Raw genomic sequence first — 16,172 nt, 5'->3', positions numbered from 1 at the left:
AACTACTCCAATAGCCTCCAAACTTCTGTCCATGATTTCAAGAACTTTCGTCCCCTTGTCTATCCTCCAAGCATCTGTCAAAAATAATCTTCCTAAAAGCTGCCTTTCTACCCTTTTTTTTATATAGCTCATTTTTGTGAATTCTGTGTTCTAACTGGTCACATACTTGTTCTCTTAGTGTAAAACTTTCTTTCTTTCTTCCGTAAATTCTCATAGGCTAAAATGTAATCCTCCATATCTCTGACTCTCAGAATCTTTTCTTCCTACAAACCTCAGCCTTTGTGTAACCTACACCGTGAAACCTTATATAGCTCAAATTTTTCACTGAACTGAATTGAATACCCTATGCAAAATCTAATGGATGAGGGATTCCTTGGAGATGATGTGATTATCTGAATGTTAATATTTGTGGATTCCATCGCATACCAGTGCACTCATTATGTTGAACCTTGGAATGCAACAAGGCTTGCTTAATACTATCGATGACCACTCAAGGGTAATCAGACTAGTAATCCACACAGGAAAAACCACATATTTGAAGAATTCATGTTGAAAGCCCTTTGACATCTATAATCTCACTTGATCCTCTCAATCTTATGAGGTAGGCAGGAAGTAATTATTCTCACCAGGTTGGTACGGTACATCATGTAAGAAAAAACAGGAGGAAGGAGAAAAGATTTGAAGCAGCAAAAAAGAGAGAGAATAGGAATGCAGGTGACATTTGTGAATAAGAATTTTTAAATTACGGGTGTAAATAATATTATTTGATGTTAAATGATAACTCAGTTTTACAATTTTTAAAACTTTCTAATTTAAAAATAATTCTTCCTTTCTGAATAATAGTATTGCCTTAAAGTTAGTCATCTTATATTTGAGTCAGCAAGATATTTATTGTAGCCACAGGAGCTAGAGAATACAACTTCCCTTGACTTTTTCCACAGACTTTCCCCTGAGTAGGCATATATTTCAGGAAGGGATCTTAAAGATCATTTAGACTATTCCTCTCATTTATTATTCATTATTTTTATTATACCTTCATTTAGGATAGTCACCTTTTAATTCTTATTACCTGTACTTAATTATTAGGGTCCAGAATCATCATTTGGAGAGTTGCTTAGGAATATCTGCTGTCATAAACCTAAGCACCGCTAAAAATTTCTCTTCCAAATTGTTACAGCAACTCTTAAAGGAACACTTCCTCATTCTTCTATCTCAAACCCACTTTCTTGAGTCCTTGGCCCTAGCAATTCAAGTGGACTTCCCTTTCCTCAGCAAGCTTTAGTCCCAGCCTCTAATTTGTTCTTTTAAAAAAAATCGAATAGTTTATATAGTATTAGAATTAATTATTCTTTAATTGTTTGGTAGATTTCACTTGTGAATCCATCTGGTCCTGGGAATTTTTTCTTAAGGAGCTCATTTATGGCTTGTTCAATTTCTTTGTCTAAGACAAGAGTTACTTAAATAATCTATTTCCTCTTCTGTTTATCTGGGCAATTTATATTTTTGTAAATATTCATCCATTTCACTTAGATTATTAGATTTATTGGCATATAATTGGGCAAAATAACTTTGCTCACCCTTTTCATTTTTTTATACTAGTTTTCTTTCTTTTTAAATAAAATTAACCAATGGTTTATCTATTTGATTGGTTTTTTTTTTCATTAAAAAAATGAGGTCCTGGTTTTATTTGTTAGTTCAATGGTTTTCTTACTTTCAGTTTTATTACTCTGTCCTTTGACTTCCTTTTTTTTGCAGGGGGGAAGGCTGGGTAATTGGGGTTAAGTGACTTGCCCAAGGTCACACAGCTAGTAAGTGTGTCTGGGGCTAGATTTGAACTCAGTTCCTCCTGACTCCAGGGCCGGTGCTCTACTCACTGCACCACTTAGCTGTCCCATTTTCGGGATTTCCAATTTGGTGTTTAATTGAGTATTTTTAATTTGTTCTTTTTCGAGTTTTTTTTTTAGTTGCATACTCAATTCATTGATTTTCTCTTTCTCTGTTTTATTGATGTAAACATTTAGAGATATACATTGTCACATAAGTACTGCTTTGATTGTTAATTTTGGTATGTTATCTAATTGTTGTCATTCTCTTTAATGAAATTATTTGTTGTTTCTATAATTTGTTCTTTGACCCACTCATTCTTTAGGGTTAGATTATTTAGTTTGCAATTAAATTTTAATCTGTTTCCATAGCCCTTTATCGAATGTAATTTTTATTGTATTATTGTCTGAAAAGGGTGCATTTAATATTTCTGCTTTTCTGAATTTTATTGTGAGGTTTTTATGCCCTAAAACATGGTCAGTTTTTGTGAAGGTATCATATACAGCAGAAAAAAAGGTATACCTCTTTCTGTTCTTCTTCAGTTTTATCCACAGGGCTATCATATCTAACTTTTCTAAAATTCTATTTGGTTCCTTGACTACTTTCTTGGTTTTTTTTTTGTTAGATTTATCAAGTTCTGAGAGGGAAAAGTTGAGGTCTCCCACTAGTATAGTTTTACTGTCTATTGCCTCCTGTAATTCATTTAATTTTTCTTTAAGAATTTGGGTGCTATATCATTTGTTGCATATATGTTTATTATTGATATTACTTCATTGTCTATAGTATCTTTTATCATTATGTAATTTCCCTGCTTATTTCTTTTAATTTCATCTATTTTTGCTTTTGCTTTGTCAGAGATCATGATTATTTCCCTTGCTACTTTTACTTCAGCTGAAGCATAATAGATTCTACTTCAGCCCCTTATTTTTACTCTGTGTATCTCTCTGTTTCAAGTGTATTTCTTGTAAACAACATATTGTTGAATTCTAGTTTTTAATCCACTCTGCTATCTGCTTCTATTTTATGGGTGAGTTCATCCCATTCACATTCACAGTTGTGATTACTAACCCTGTATTTCTCTCCATCCTATTTTCTTCTGTTTATCCTTTCCTATCTCTCTCTCTCTTTTTATCCTGTCCCTCCTTAAAAGTCTGTTTTGCTTCTGATCACTGCCTCTTTTAATCTGCCCTACCTTCTATCAGCAATGCCCCCCCCATTTCTCATATTTCCTTCCCCTTCTACTTCTTTGTAGGGTAAGATATGCTTCCTTCCCCAACTGAGTGTGTATTCTTACTCTGAGGAGAGTAAGGTTCAAGCATTGCCTGCCACCACCCATCTTCCCCTCCACTGTAAAAGCTCTTCCTTTTGTACCTCTTTTGTGTGAGATCTCTCCCTTCCCCCTTCTTCTAGTGGATTCCTCTTTTTCACTTCTTAATTTTATCTTTTTAAAATCATCCCATCATAGCCAACTTGCACTCATATCTTGTGTCTATGTACATTCCTAACTTCTTTAATAATGATAAAATTCTTAGGAATAACAAGTACCATCTTCCCATGTAGAAATGTAAACAGTTTAACCTTATTGAATCCCTTATGATTTCCCTTTCATGTTTAACTTTTTCTGCTTTTCTTGAGTCTTGTAGTAAAAGTCAAATTTTCTATTCAGCTCTGATCTTTTCATTAGGAGTGATTGAAATTCCTTTATTTCATTAAATATCCATTTTCCCCCTGAAGGGGTATACATAGTTTTGCTGAATAGGTTATTCTTGATTGTGATCCTAGTTCCTTTGCCTTCTAGATCATATTCTAAGCCCTTTGATCCTTTAATATAGAAGCTGCTAAATCTTGTGTTATTCTGACTGTGGATCCACAAATTTTTTAAAATATATGTATTTATTTATTTTTAGTTTTCAACATCCATTTCTTTTTTTTCTTTTAAATTTATTTATTTTTAGTTTACAACATTCAGTTCCACAAGTTTTTGAGTTTCAAATTTTCTCCTCCTTCTTCTCCTCCCCTGTCCCCACGCAAGATGGCATGCAATCTGATATAGGTTCTACATATACCTTCACACTAAATATATTTTCACAACCGTCAAGTTGTGATGAAGAATTGTAAGTAATGGAATGAACCATGAAAAAGAAGAAATAAAACAGAAACAGAAACAAAAACAAAAAAAGAGCAAATAGTTTGCTTCAATCTGCATTCAGACTCCGTAATTCTTTCTCTGGATGTGGTTTGTTTTTTCCATCATGAGTCATTTGGAGTTGTCTTAGAACCTTGCATTGTTGTGGAGAGCCAAGTCTATCAAAGTTTGTCATCACATATACAAAGTGTCTGTAACTGTGTATAATGTTCTCCTGGTTCTGCTCCCCTCACTCAGCATCAGTTCATATAAGTCTTTCCAGGTTATTATGAAGTCCATCTTCAACATCCACTTCTATAAGATATTGAGTTCTAAATTTTCTTTCCCTCACTCTCCTCACTCCTCCCCAAGACAGTCTGCAATATGATGTAGGCTCTACATACACAATCATAGTAAACATATTTCCACACTAGTCATGTTATAAAGAAGAATTAGAATCAAAGAGAAAAGCAATGAGAAAGAAGAAAAAAAAGAGAAAATAGTATGTCTCAATCTGCATTCAGACTCCATCAGTTCTTTCTCTGGATGTGGATAGCATTTTCCATCATGAGTCTTTTGGAATTGTCTTAGATTTTTGCATTACTGAGAAAAGCTAAGTCTATCAAAGCTGGTCGTCACATAATGTTATTGTTACCATGTACAATGTTTTCCTGCTTCTGCTCACTTCACTCAGCATCAGTTCATGTAAGTCTTTCCAGGTTTTTCTGAAGTTCACCTCATCATTTCTTATGGAACAAGTGTTCTATTACATTCATATACCACAGCTTGTTCAGCCATTCCCCAGTTGATGGGCATCCCCTCAATTTCCAATTTTTGGTGGCTCCACTAATCTGCATTGTTTCTTTCTGGCTGGTTGCAATATTTTCTCCTTGTCCTGGAAGCTCTGATAATTTGGGATTTTTCATTTGGGGATTTCTTTCAGGAGGTGATTGATCATTCCTTTTGATCTATGTTGTACCCTCTAGTTCTAGGATATCAGGGCAGTTTTCTTGGATAATTTCTTGAGATACGATGTCTTGGCTCTGTTTTTGATCATGGCTTTAAGGTAATCCAATAATTCTTAAATATTTTTCCTTGATCTATTTTCCATGTCAATTGTCTTTCAGCTGAGATATTTCACATTTTTGTCTATTTTTGTCATTCTTTAGATTTTGTTTTATTGTGTCTTGATGTCTCATAGAATCATTAGCTTTCATTTGCCCAATTCTAATTTTTAAGGAATTTTTTTTCAGTGAGCTTTTGTACCTTTTTTTCCATTTGGCCAATTCTGCTTTTTAAGGAGTTTTGCTCTTCAGTGGATTTTTATGTCTCCTTTACCGTTTGGTCACTTCTATTTTTTAAAGTGTTACTTTCTTCAGTATTTTTTGTGACTCTTTTACCAAGCTGTTGACTCTTTTTTCATAATTTTTTTTTTGCATCACGCCCATTTCTTTTCTCAATTTTTCCTCTTACCTTTATTATTTTATTTTTTAAATCCCTTTTGAGCTCTTCCAGGAATTCTTGTTGGGCTTGTTTGCAGTTCACATTTTTCTTTGAGGCTTTGCATACAGCTGTTTTGACCTCATTGTCTTCTGAGTTTGTGGCCCGATCTTCCATGTCACCATAGTAACTTTCTATAGTCATGTTCCTTTTTTGCTCATTTTTTCTGCCTATTTTATCAATTGGTGTTTTTATGTGAGAGTTACGTTCTGCTCTAGGGATGGTTTGGGTACTATCCCAAGCTTCAGGCCTTTCTTGCCGCTATTTTCAAAACTAGCTCTGGAGGTCTGTAAGTTTTTGGTTCTTCCAAGGGGGTATGATCTAAGGAGAGGTGTAGTCATGGCTTTCCTGGCATGTGCCTTGGCCTGTGAATGACCATAAGCACTCTTCTCTGCCAAGGAACTGTGACTTGGGCCCTTGCTCTTCTGTGGCCTCAAGAGTCACTAGTGTTCCTCTTAGCTCTGGGACTGTGACCTAGAACTATGTGTGAGCAGTGCAATGCAAAGAGTCCCCAATCATATCCATCTGACTAGTGGTTTGACCTCCTTACCATCTCTGTGCCAAGATGCAATCATCTTTAAGGCCTGCTCCTGGCTTGCTGGGTTCAGGCCTGCACTGCACTGTGTTCCAGGCCCAACCACCACCCCACTAACAGACCTTTCCTGCTGACCTCCTAAGTTATCTTAAGCTGGAAAATTTCACTCTGACCTTTTGTTGGTTCTGCTACTCCAGAATTCAGCTGATAAGGCATTATTGTAAAGTTGTTTGGAGGGGGGATTTCAGAGAGTTCAGGTGAGTAAGAGCCTTTACTCTGCCACCTTAGTCTAATTTCTTCTTAAGAAGCTGATTAAGCCCTGCTAAAACGTCAGTCTTTCAAATTACTATAGAAACTTTTAAAAGCAAATGCAAAAAAGCATGGGTCATTTTCTGCTCTTCAGCTGTGGAGAGTTTGATGAAAGTTTTTGATTTTGACTGTCTCTCCCTTCAGGGTTGTTACCAGCAATCTTTCAAAGCCCTGATCATAGGCATCAAAGACCCCCACCTCCCACTCCCCAGATTCATCTTCGTTTAGAAATTCAGCTGTTAAAATTGATGGTGGCAAACACCAAATGACACACTCACCTTATAGATGAGAAAAATTAAGCCTAGAAAAGTTGTGACCCACTTAAGGCCACATGGTGAACCAGGAGCATGTTCAGGACTAAGCCATGTTCCCCACTTCAGTGTCAATCTCTCTGTTCTATTACTGGATAGTAACAAGTGACACTTACCATGACTGGCTTTGTTTCACTGGGCTGTGATCTGTTAAAATAATATTCTCAACTTTTAAAAAGCCAGACAGTCATATTAGTGAAACATCTGCTTGGATCCTCATCCCCTACTCCTGAAGGAAGACAGCATTATTTTTTGTTTTTTTTCAACTGATTTTGGAACACATTATTATTTTTCAAAATATTATTGTTTTTCCTGTAGATACATGACCTTAAAATTTATTTCAGTGTAACCTTGTGATAGCTTAGATATAGCTTAGAATAAAATGTGTTTCCATAGAAACACACATCAGTAATAATGATTCAATAGGGAAAAATAGGATTTAAATATAGAAAGTTTTGTTTTATGATTGTAAATAGGCAATCATGGGGCAGCTAGGTGGCACAGTGGATTGAACACTAGCCCTGAAGTCAGGAGGACCTGAGTTCAAATATGACCTCAGATACTTGACACTTAACAGGTGTATAACCCCAATTGCCTTGCAAAAAAACTCCTCAAAAAACAGGCAGTCATGACATCAAGAGACTTATGTCAAAACCAGGTTTGTTATAAGAGAAATTAAGATACATGTGGAACCCCAAGGGTTCCTGGGCTTTACAGAAGTTTACATTTTTATAATATCAGGACAAAGGGAGGAGGGGATACCAGGAAGGGGTGTGACATGGGAGGGGGAACTGTGCAGCAAAGGTGGGAAAAAAGAAGAGACCATTCCCCATAGGGAGGAGCAGGTGATGGCAAAAGCCACATTCTTTTCCCTTGGAAATTGTTAGACTGTGAAGATAGGAGGGTCCACTTATCTGCAAAGGACTCCAGCTGCACAAGCATTATCCTAGTCTGGCACAAACTGGCTGGTACCTGTCTTGCCTCCCAAGGATATACAGGGAGTCCAGTTTGGGGTGCAGCAACAAATTATATCAGCGTACAGGGCAGGAAGCTTTATCCTTGACACATTCAGGGCTTCCTGCATGCTCTGGGTCTGTTGTTTCTGGAAAATATGACAACTCCAATCAGGGGACCCCTTAACAGCTCTTAACACTTTCTAGGAAGGTTACATTAGCGTGTCAAGGGTTCCCTATGTAAGTGTAGGGAAAAGGTGAAGAAATTTTGTATCTCATGAGATTTTGTACTGCAGATGATTCCTAAACTCAAAGTATAATAATCTTAACACAATGTATGTTGTCTATCCAGTCTGACATAATTACTTGTGCACAAGAAGTTGAAATGATGATAAAGCAATTAGCAGCACAAATGGAACAATTAAAAATGACTGTACAAGCAAAGACTGCTGTACCGACATCACAAGTCTATGTAAGTATTCAGTATATCGGCATTTCCTCCTTTTAGTCAATATCCTGCTTTGAAATATCTTCAAAAGTAAGTTAAAAAAGTAATAAGCTACGTCTGTAATATTAAATTACTAAAGATATACTAAGTTATTTATGTGTTTTGATTGTCTTTTATTTTTCGTTCATTTTCATTGACACTTCAGATGTTACACATTATACAAGACTATCTATTTTTGTGTATTGTGCAGTATTTAAATACCTACAAGCTACTAGGGACCTCCTGGATAAGAACTGCTAGCCTCAGTAGCAATGGATGGCTACTATCCAGAGCTGAATGCTGAAAGTATTCATCAGCATTATGGAATTATAATATGCCAGGAGTCGAAAATATTGATCCATTGTACATCCTACTCTCTCATTTATCAGACCCTCAACTTGCCTGCACTATTTTCCAATGCAAGTTTATAAAAGTGATCCTTTGAATGCCCTCTACTTACAGATGAATACAACATGAAAATGCAATGCTTTATTGACCAATAGAGGGCTTGGATTATTTCTGAGGTTACACTATTTTGAATTAATGGAACAAGTTGAGATACCTAATACTTAATTTGAGAGTGATCCCTGGCATAATTGATTTTTTAAATTAAACTAAACTAAAATTTATTTTTCAGTGAGCAAAGATCTATTTTCTCTCTTTCTTGCCTACCCTCTTCTACCCCTATTAAAAATGGACAAACAAAACCCTTGTTAACAATGAAAAATGGAATCAATCATGTCTAAAAATCTGCATCTCATTCTATACTCTGAGCCAGTCACCTTTCTGCTCCTTCTTCCCAACCCCCCAACCTCTGGGGGAAAGAAGAAACATAAAACCCTTATGATAAATATGCCTAGTAAAGCAAAACAAATTTTCTCATTTCTGATCAGGATTATTAAAATTAAAAAAGAGATGATCTCAAGAAGCCAGCATGAATTCACTTATTATTAATGAACCTTAGTATAACAATAACAATCCCGTGCTGGGCTCAGGAAGTTGGGAAACTACAACTCCCCTTCTCTACTAAGGGGCTCTTTTGAGTTCCGAACTGATTCACACAGACTGGTTCAGACCTGGAGGAGCCTTGCCATATAAAAGAAGTATCAGGAACTGTTTCTTGTGCTGTCTGGAACCCCAGAGAAAATCCTTAGAACTTAAGTTTGCCTTATGTCTAAAATGTCTCCCCAAAAGGGGCAAATAGAAAGGTGTACAATGTACTCAGTGTACAGTGAAGACGAGATATAAGATAGCTACTTATTTCCTCTACACAAAAGAAAGGCTTTACGTTCACAAGGCTCAAATGCACATACTGACTGAAGAACTTAAGCAGTAGAAGGAATTTTCCCAACATGTTGAGACTTAAAACCTTCAAGGCATAAGGCAGTTTGTATTACTACTAAATCATCCTTTCACATTTCACCCTGGCTCCACACTATCCAATCAGTTTGCTCCAGGTCCATATTTTCCATTATCCAGGCCTGGGATGACTTCTGTCCATGATCATCTTTTCCTCCAAGCACTGTTGTGGATATAGAGAGGGAATCTTTTAAAATATAGCTGGTATCTACTGAGGACCCAGGATCTCCTGACCTTGAGCTCACAAGAGTTGAGTTCAGCCTCCAAAGCTGTACATGTTGTCTTCTGATTGATCACTGTTTAGTCACCTAAGATTAGGAGAAAGTAGAAAAAGGTAGCTAGGCTCCCCAATGCCCAGGCTCAGCATGCTTGGCCAAGCGCCTACTCTACCTGCCACCATAGGAGCAGCTGCCACGCTGCCAAGGTATGTAACACCACTGTCTCCATCTTTCATGGAAATCTCAGGGTTACCTAATGCCACTTAGAGAGCTAAAAGAAGAGAGAGGGCAAAGTCCAAGGATGTGCTAGAGCTGGTACAAGACAAGAGGACTGATTGTTAAATTTTCCATGTAAGCATTTACACCTCAAAACTTGGCAAGTGTTATAAATTGGGGCTTGACTTACTGATTTGTCGATTGTCTATACTTAAGAATGTGATGGAAAGAATATTAATAATATAGATTTAACTTTTTAAAATGTGTCATACATACATTTTTCCCCAGAGAGCCAGTTATCAAAACATTCACCAACATGCCATTGGCATAGTTACTTCCTTTTTAAGGGTAACTGATGGAAGCCCTCTTCCTAATTTAGCGGCCAATTTTGTCCATTACAATTTCAGTTCAGCTTTTCCCTCCCCTTCACCCTTCTTAGTGGGGGACACCCAGAGTTTTCTGCATTGTCTCAAAGTGACAAGTCCTTCTGAGTTGAGCTGATGTTGTCTTGGAAACATCTACTAAGGAAACTCAGTGCATACTCCTCTGGTATGGCACAACCCCCATAAACACTGGTATAAAGGGCTTCCTATTCAAGGATGCATGAAATTAGATCATTTCTAAGGTTTCTTCCATCTCTGAAATTCTATGACTCTCAGCCAGGCCAAGTTAACCTCAGTTCCTTTTTGGTGGGGTCATGTCGTGTCTTGATTTCAGCAAAGCATTTAAAAAAGTCTTTCTCATGAAATCCATTTTACCACAAGATGGTAAAATGTAGACTGCGTGGTAATATGGTTGTGTGTATACATGGTTATTTGAAGAATTATGTGATATAAACTAGGAGGGGGCATTTCTAGTAGAGACAACAGGTTTTGTCTTTGGACAACCTACTGTGTTCAAAATTTTTATGATTGACTTTGAGGAAGATGTAAAAGTGATGTATAAGGACACTAACTTAATGGAGCTGAGATGGTGGCACTTCAGAGATGCTACATCAAAGACCCAACCAGCCTAATACTGGGGTAGTTTTCATCAGTTGTCACTTCTCTCCCTAATTCGATATCCTAAAGCCAAGTCCCTTTTTTCTTCCTACTACTCACTGACAGAGATGGACTAGTTCAAATATAGGGATCCTGGGTGTCCTAGGAAACATAGATGAAACATTCACTGTTCTGGACCCAGGTCCAAACGGGCAGTTTCTGAGAGACATGAATTGATGCTTATAAGCAGATAATCATAGAAGTGCTCCTAATACTGCAAGCAAGGAGGTCCCTAGTTCAGATGGTCCCACAAGTGTTTCTGCTAGAACAACAAAGGCAGGACAGCTGATCTGGGAGGAACGACAAAGCATCAGCTGCAGTCAGTAGTCCTGAGAAGGATTCCAGCTTCCAGGACTATGGGAGTGTGCACATTAAAACAGGGAAGAGGAAAACTTTCCTTCTTTCTTACTCTTTGAAATGAAATTTCCATGAATCTTATTTCCTTTATGAATTTGCTTAACCTTTTTCAATAAATGAATTGAAGATGTCGTTAAAAATTATGAGTTTAAATAAAATTTATTACATTTAAATATGATGAAATACAACTTTTTCATGTATGTGGACCAGATTATGTGCATATTAGATTGGCATAGTTTTTAAAGGCATTTAAAAATATATCTAAAAGCAAAATTTGCCCATTTGCAAGTGATAGTTTTTTATTTTCAGTGATTAAGTTGTAATTATTAACTTGTAATCTTGTTATAAGCCAGGTTAATTTTTTTTTCCTTTTCCTTTCTCAGCCTATATTTATTGCACTTTCTGGCTTGTGGTCCAGCTTTCAGGATGAAACTGTATTACTTAGTGTTCTGAGTAATTTAACCACTCACCTTGGACCATTCCTAGGAACTCATGATGCAATTTTTAATGATCAACTGATTCAAGACCTTCTTGATGAAGTGGAAGTAAAAACTGATGTGTTTAGGATAAAAGAAAGTATGGGTATGAATAATTGCCACTTCTCTTCCTCTTTAAAAATTTTCAGCATAAATCCACCACTCTCTTTTTTCTCTAATCTTTTTCTCTTAAAAAATTAAAATTTAGGGGTAGCTTAGGTGGCGCAGTGAATAGAGCACCAGTCTTGGAGTCAAATCCGACCTCAGACACTTGACACACTTACTAGCTGTGTGACCTTGGGCAAGTCACTTAACCCCTATTGCCCAGCCTTCCCCCCTCCAAAAAAAAAAAAGTTGTTGTTAAATACTGCTATTGAAGAATATACTTATCATCCAACCACATTGTAAAGGTATGAGGATTTATGATATAACCAATTTCATTTGAATAAATTTATTTATTAATTTAGGTTCAAATTAAGTATTTAAATGTGTCTTTTAACTTTTAAAGATCTATCTGGGTCATTTGTTACTTTTATTTTGTTAGTTACACTGTCTATAGACCCAAAGGGTACAGTTGAAATGCATTTATGGGAAATGTTCACATTATAGATTGATTCTTACTAAAGTTATTCTATTTAAAATGGAAATTGGTAATTTATCTTCAAAGTTATGTTGAAATATTCTGTTTGAATAAAATTAAAATAAAAGGCAACCAAATTCACTTATTCAAAGAAACTAGTTCTTTTTTGCATGAAAAATTATCCTGAATATGAAATTGTTATAAATAATTTAAAATAACATTGGCAGAATAATCACAAACAGCTAATATACTGCAATTGTACATATTAGAAAATACAAAATATGAACTGATATCTCCTTGTATAATAATGATTCTCATAACTCAGTGGACAAATTGTTGAGCAAACAATGAAATAATCATGACAAAAATATTTGATCTTCTGGAAAAAAATAAAACTGAAAGATTCCAAAAATCAAATTTCATAGAATAAAAGAATTTTAGAGCTAGAAGGTACCTTAGCCATCACTTAGTGTTTTGTTTAGCTATCCCTTTTGTTTTGTAGATGAGCAAAATGAAATTTAGTAGGTTAGGACTAGCTAAAGGTCCCACTGCTAGTTTTGTTTGATTTCCCAGTTTAGAGTTTCATACTCCTATGGAGAGTCACAGTAAAGTATCTGGAGCACTCAAACATAAATAAATTGCCGTCTCCAGTCATCCTGATCTATATCTTGCCACTGGACCCAGATGGCTTCTGAGGAGAAAGGGAGGCTGGTGACTTTGCACAGGCCTCCCTCACTTAAATCCAGTTTCACTTGCTTGTCATGGCATCACCTTCCTGATGTCATGGTCCTCTTTAAGAAGAAAGGACAAAACAACAAATGAAATAGTGCATCCACTTCAATCAAACTGCCTTTAGAATGTAGATCATATTCTCCGTGGCTTCAACTCTGACTTTTCTGTTGATTACACTTCAAAATACAGCTGTAGTCCCAAATTCTCACTGAAATCTCAGGCCTATTTTTCTTGCTGCCTACATGAAATTTTCTCACGAGTGTCACCACAAACCAATATATCTAAAACGGAACTCATTCAGTCATTCATTCAGCAACAATTTACTGAACACCTACTTTGTAAAAGGTACTGTGTTAGATGCTTCAGGGAACACAAGTGAGAACAAGGTGCGGTTTTCCCAAATTAGGGGAGCAAACATTCCAAGATTAACCTCTGTCTGTTCCTTCAACCTTTCTTCATCCATGACCTTACCTTTTCAGTTATTTCCATTCTTCCATTGTCCTGAATCCCCCTGTCAGCACTTTTTCCTGCTCAAAAACCTATGCAAATCCTGTATATCTTTTTAAAAAATTTCCAATTACTAAGCATTATTCTTCTCTCACTCCCATCTCTCCCCAAGGTTTGGGGGTGGGGAGCAGGGCAGGGGAAGGAAAACAAAACTCTTATAACAAGTAAGTGTAGTCAAAGCAAATAAAAATTTGAAAAAAAGTTTGTCATAAAATTCTAAATTAAAAAATTAAAAGTACAAGAAACGTGATTTTTAAAATTAGTCAATTGAGTCAGCATCACCAAACATTTTAAATATATTAGTTTAATATTTTTATGTTTAATAATTTACTTTCATATCTTTATTTTTAAGGAAATCCCACATTAGTTATATCCAAAAATGTATTTCTCACTTTACATATTGAATCCATCATCTTTCTCTTAAGAAGTGGAAAGCTTGCTTCATCACCAGTGTTGTGAAATCATTGTTAGTCATCACATCGATCAAAGTTTTTAAGTTTTTCAGATTTTGTCTTTACAGTATTGCTGTTATTATATAAATTGTTCTGCTTCTGCTCACTTCACTCTGCATCAGTTCAGACAAGTCTTCCCCAGGTTTCTCCGAAACTGTCACTTCTTATGGCCCAAGTGTTCCACTGAATTCACATGTCATATTTTTTTCAGCCATCCCGCAACTGATGAGTAGACCTTTTGTTTTCCCATTCTTTGTCAAGACAAAAAAAAAGTTTCTCTAAATATTTTTGTATATATAGGACCTTTTCTTCTTTCTTTAATCTTCTTGGTGATAGGCCTACATTAGTATCTGTCAGTCAAAGAGTACACAGATAAGAAACTTTTAGGGCCTAATTATATCTCACTTACCTTGAAACAAAAACAGTACCCCTCTTAAGACTATCATGCTACCTCCTAAACCTTCTTTCTTCCAGGTTAGCCATCCTTACCAAGTATCACATGGTCTTGAGTTTTCTTAACTGCCTCTGGGCATTTGGTACTTTGCTCATGCCCTTCCTAAAATGAGTGCTCTAGAATCAAATGGAATTGCTCTTAGGTTTATAGTCTGTATCACATAATTAATATCCTGTCATATATTGCTAATCCTTCATACTGTTCATTTTAATACTTTATTATATATATATATATATATATATATATATATATATATATATATATGATAATGCTCTATTCTTTGAGTGTGTCCTGTGTCTTAACGCAAGAAAGTCTTTTCTCTCCCCACAAACCAGATAGTAAGTTCCTTTTGTAAACCGCAGTATGTATAGCTCTAGGCATATAATAGGTACTCAAAAAATCATACATAGAATCTAGAACTTAGAGGAAACTTGAGGCCATCCAAATCCAACCTTATCATTTTACAGATAAGAAAACTGAAATTCTGAATGGCTAATTGACTGTATGGCAGGTAGTGAAAGAAGCAGGACTTCTGACTTTCTTGGTATCTCTCTCCTCCACAGTTTTTTTAAAGTAGAAAAACCACAATGTAATCAAGGAAAATGCAATCTTTTTATCATTAAAAAAATTTTTTTCCATGTATTTCTTTAGGAACCAAAGTAAATGTAAATGATTTCAAGAAAGTAGATTGGCTTTTTCCAGAAACTACAGCAAATTTTGACAAATTGCCAATTCAGTACCGGGGATTTTGTGGTTACACATTTGCTGTAACAGATGGACTGCTCCTTCCAGGTATGTACTTGAAAATAAGCCTAATCACATGTAGCACTTTTACATATATTATCACATTTGGTCCTCACAACAGCGATGTGAGATGTATACTACAGATATTTGTATCTTATGGAGGACCTGGTTTAAATTTCAGGAACACCAAGGATTTGAAAACCAAAACATGAAAGCAAGAAGAACTTTTATTGAAAGTAGATCAGCTCATGTTTCCAGCAGCAGGGAGAAGTCTGGTGCAAGATTTCCATTCCCCTTCCACTTCCTCTTTCCCTTTTCCTTTTCCACCCGCTATCTATTCCCTTCCCTTCTTCCATTCTTCTAGTTATATAAACTATACCTCTAAAGAAATGTGACTATTACATTGTAAAAGAAAAATTTCAAAAATGTTTTGGAAAATGGAACATCATTAGAACTCCCAAAGTAATTATTTGAAAGGATCACATTCACTTTGATATATTTAAATTCTGGCATTTTTTTTAAGTCCGGCACATTGCAGTATGGCCTCATTTATAAAGATCTTTTTACAAGTCATATTCCACTAAGAAATCCAAAGTTTTATTGTTCAGAATTTATAAAGAATGTGTACATTAATGGAAATTGTATTTGAAACTCGTTGAGGTTGAAATTTCTCACAACCTGGCAATAAGTAAAGAAAGAGAAATGTTTTACACAATGCTTATTAAATTTCTAATGATAAGAAGTCTCTGGGACTATGTTATTTTTATTCATTTCGTCCACGATGGCTCTTGAATTAAGTTTGTCTTTTCTTCATTCTTTGCATTTGTACCACACCACATAATTGGATATTATATTTTTTCTTTATCATTATTATTATTGTTATTGAAAGAAGTTGCTATAGTTACATAAACTGGAAAATATGTTAGTTGTGTTGAAATTATAGTAGATAATTTTATTATCATTGGATCAATAAACTATTTGTAATATTGATCA

General features: G+C 35.6%; 1 protein-coding gene across 1 annotated transcript in view; it reads left to right on the top strand.

Annotated features, from left to right (window-relative positions):
- Positions 1 to 16,172, top strand: part of CFAP206 (cilia and flagella associated protein 206) — a 59,762-nt gene that overhangs the window by 31,105 nt on the left and 12,485 nt on the right. Inside the window, exons 7-9 of the mRNA XM_036769259.1 lie at positions 7,910 to 8,029; positions 11,618 to 11,816; positions 15,087 to 15,227. Coding sequence (XP_036625154.1) covers positions 7,910 to 8,029; positions 11,618 to 11,816; positions 15,087 to 15,227 — 460 coding nt within the window. The remainder of the gene's footprint in view (positions 1 to 7,909; positions 8,030 to 11,617; positions 11,817 to 15,086; positions 15,228 to 16,172) is intronic.

This window comes from Trichosurus vulpecula, chromosome 7 (assembly GCF_011100635.1).
Source record: "Trichosurus vulpecula isolate mTriVul1 chromosome 7, mTriVul1.pri, whole genome shotgun sequence".
NCBI classification, from domain to species: Eukaryota; Metazoa; Chordata; class Mammalia; order Diprotodontia; family Phalangeridae; genus Trichosurus; species Trichosurus vulpecula.
This window is presented reverse-complemented; position numbering and strand designations above follow the sequence as displayed.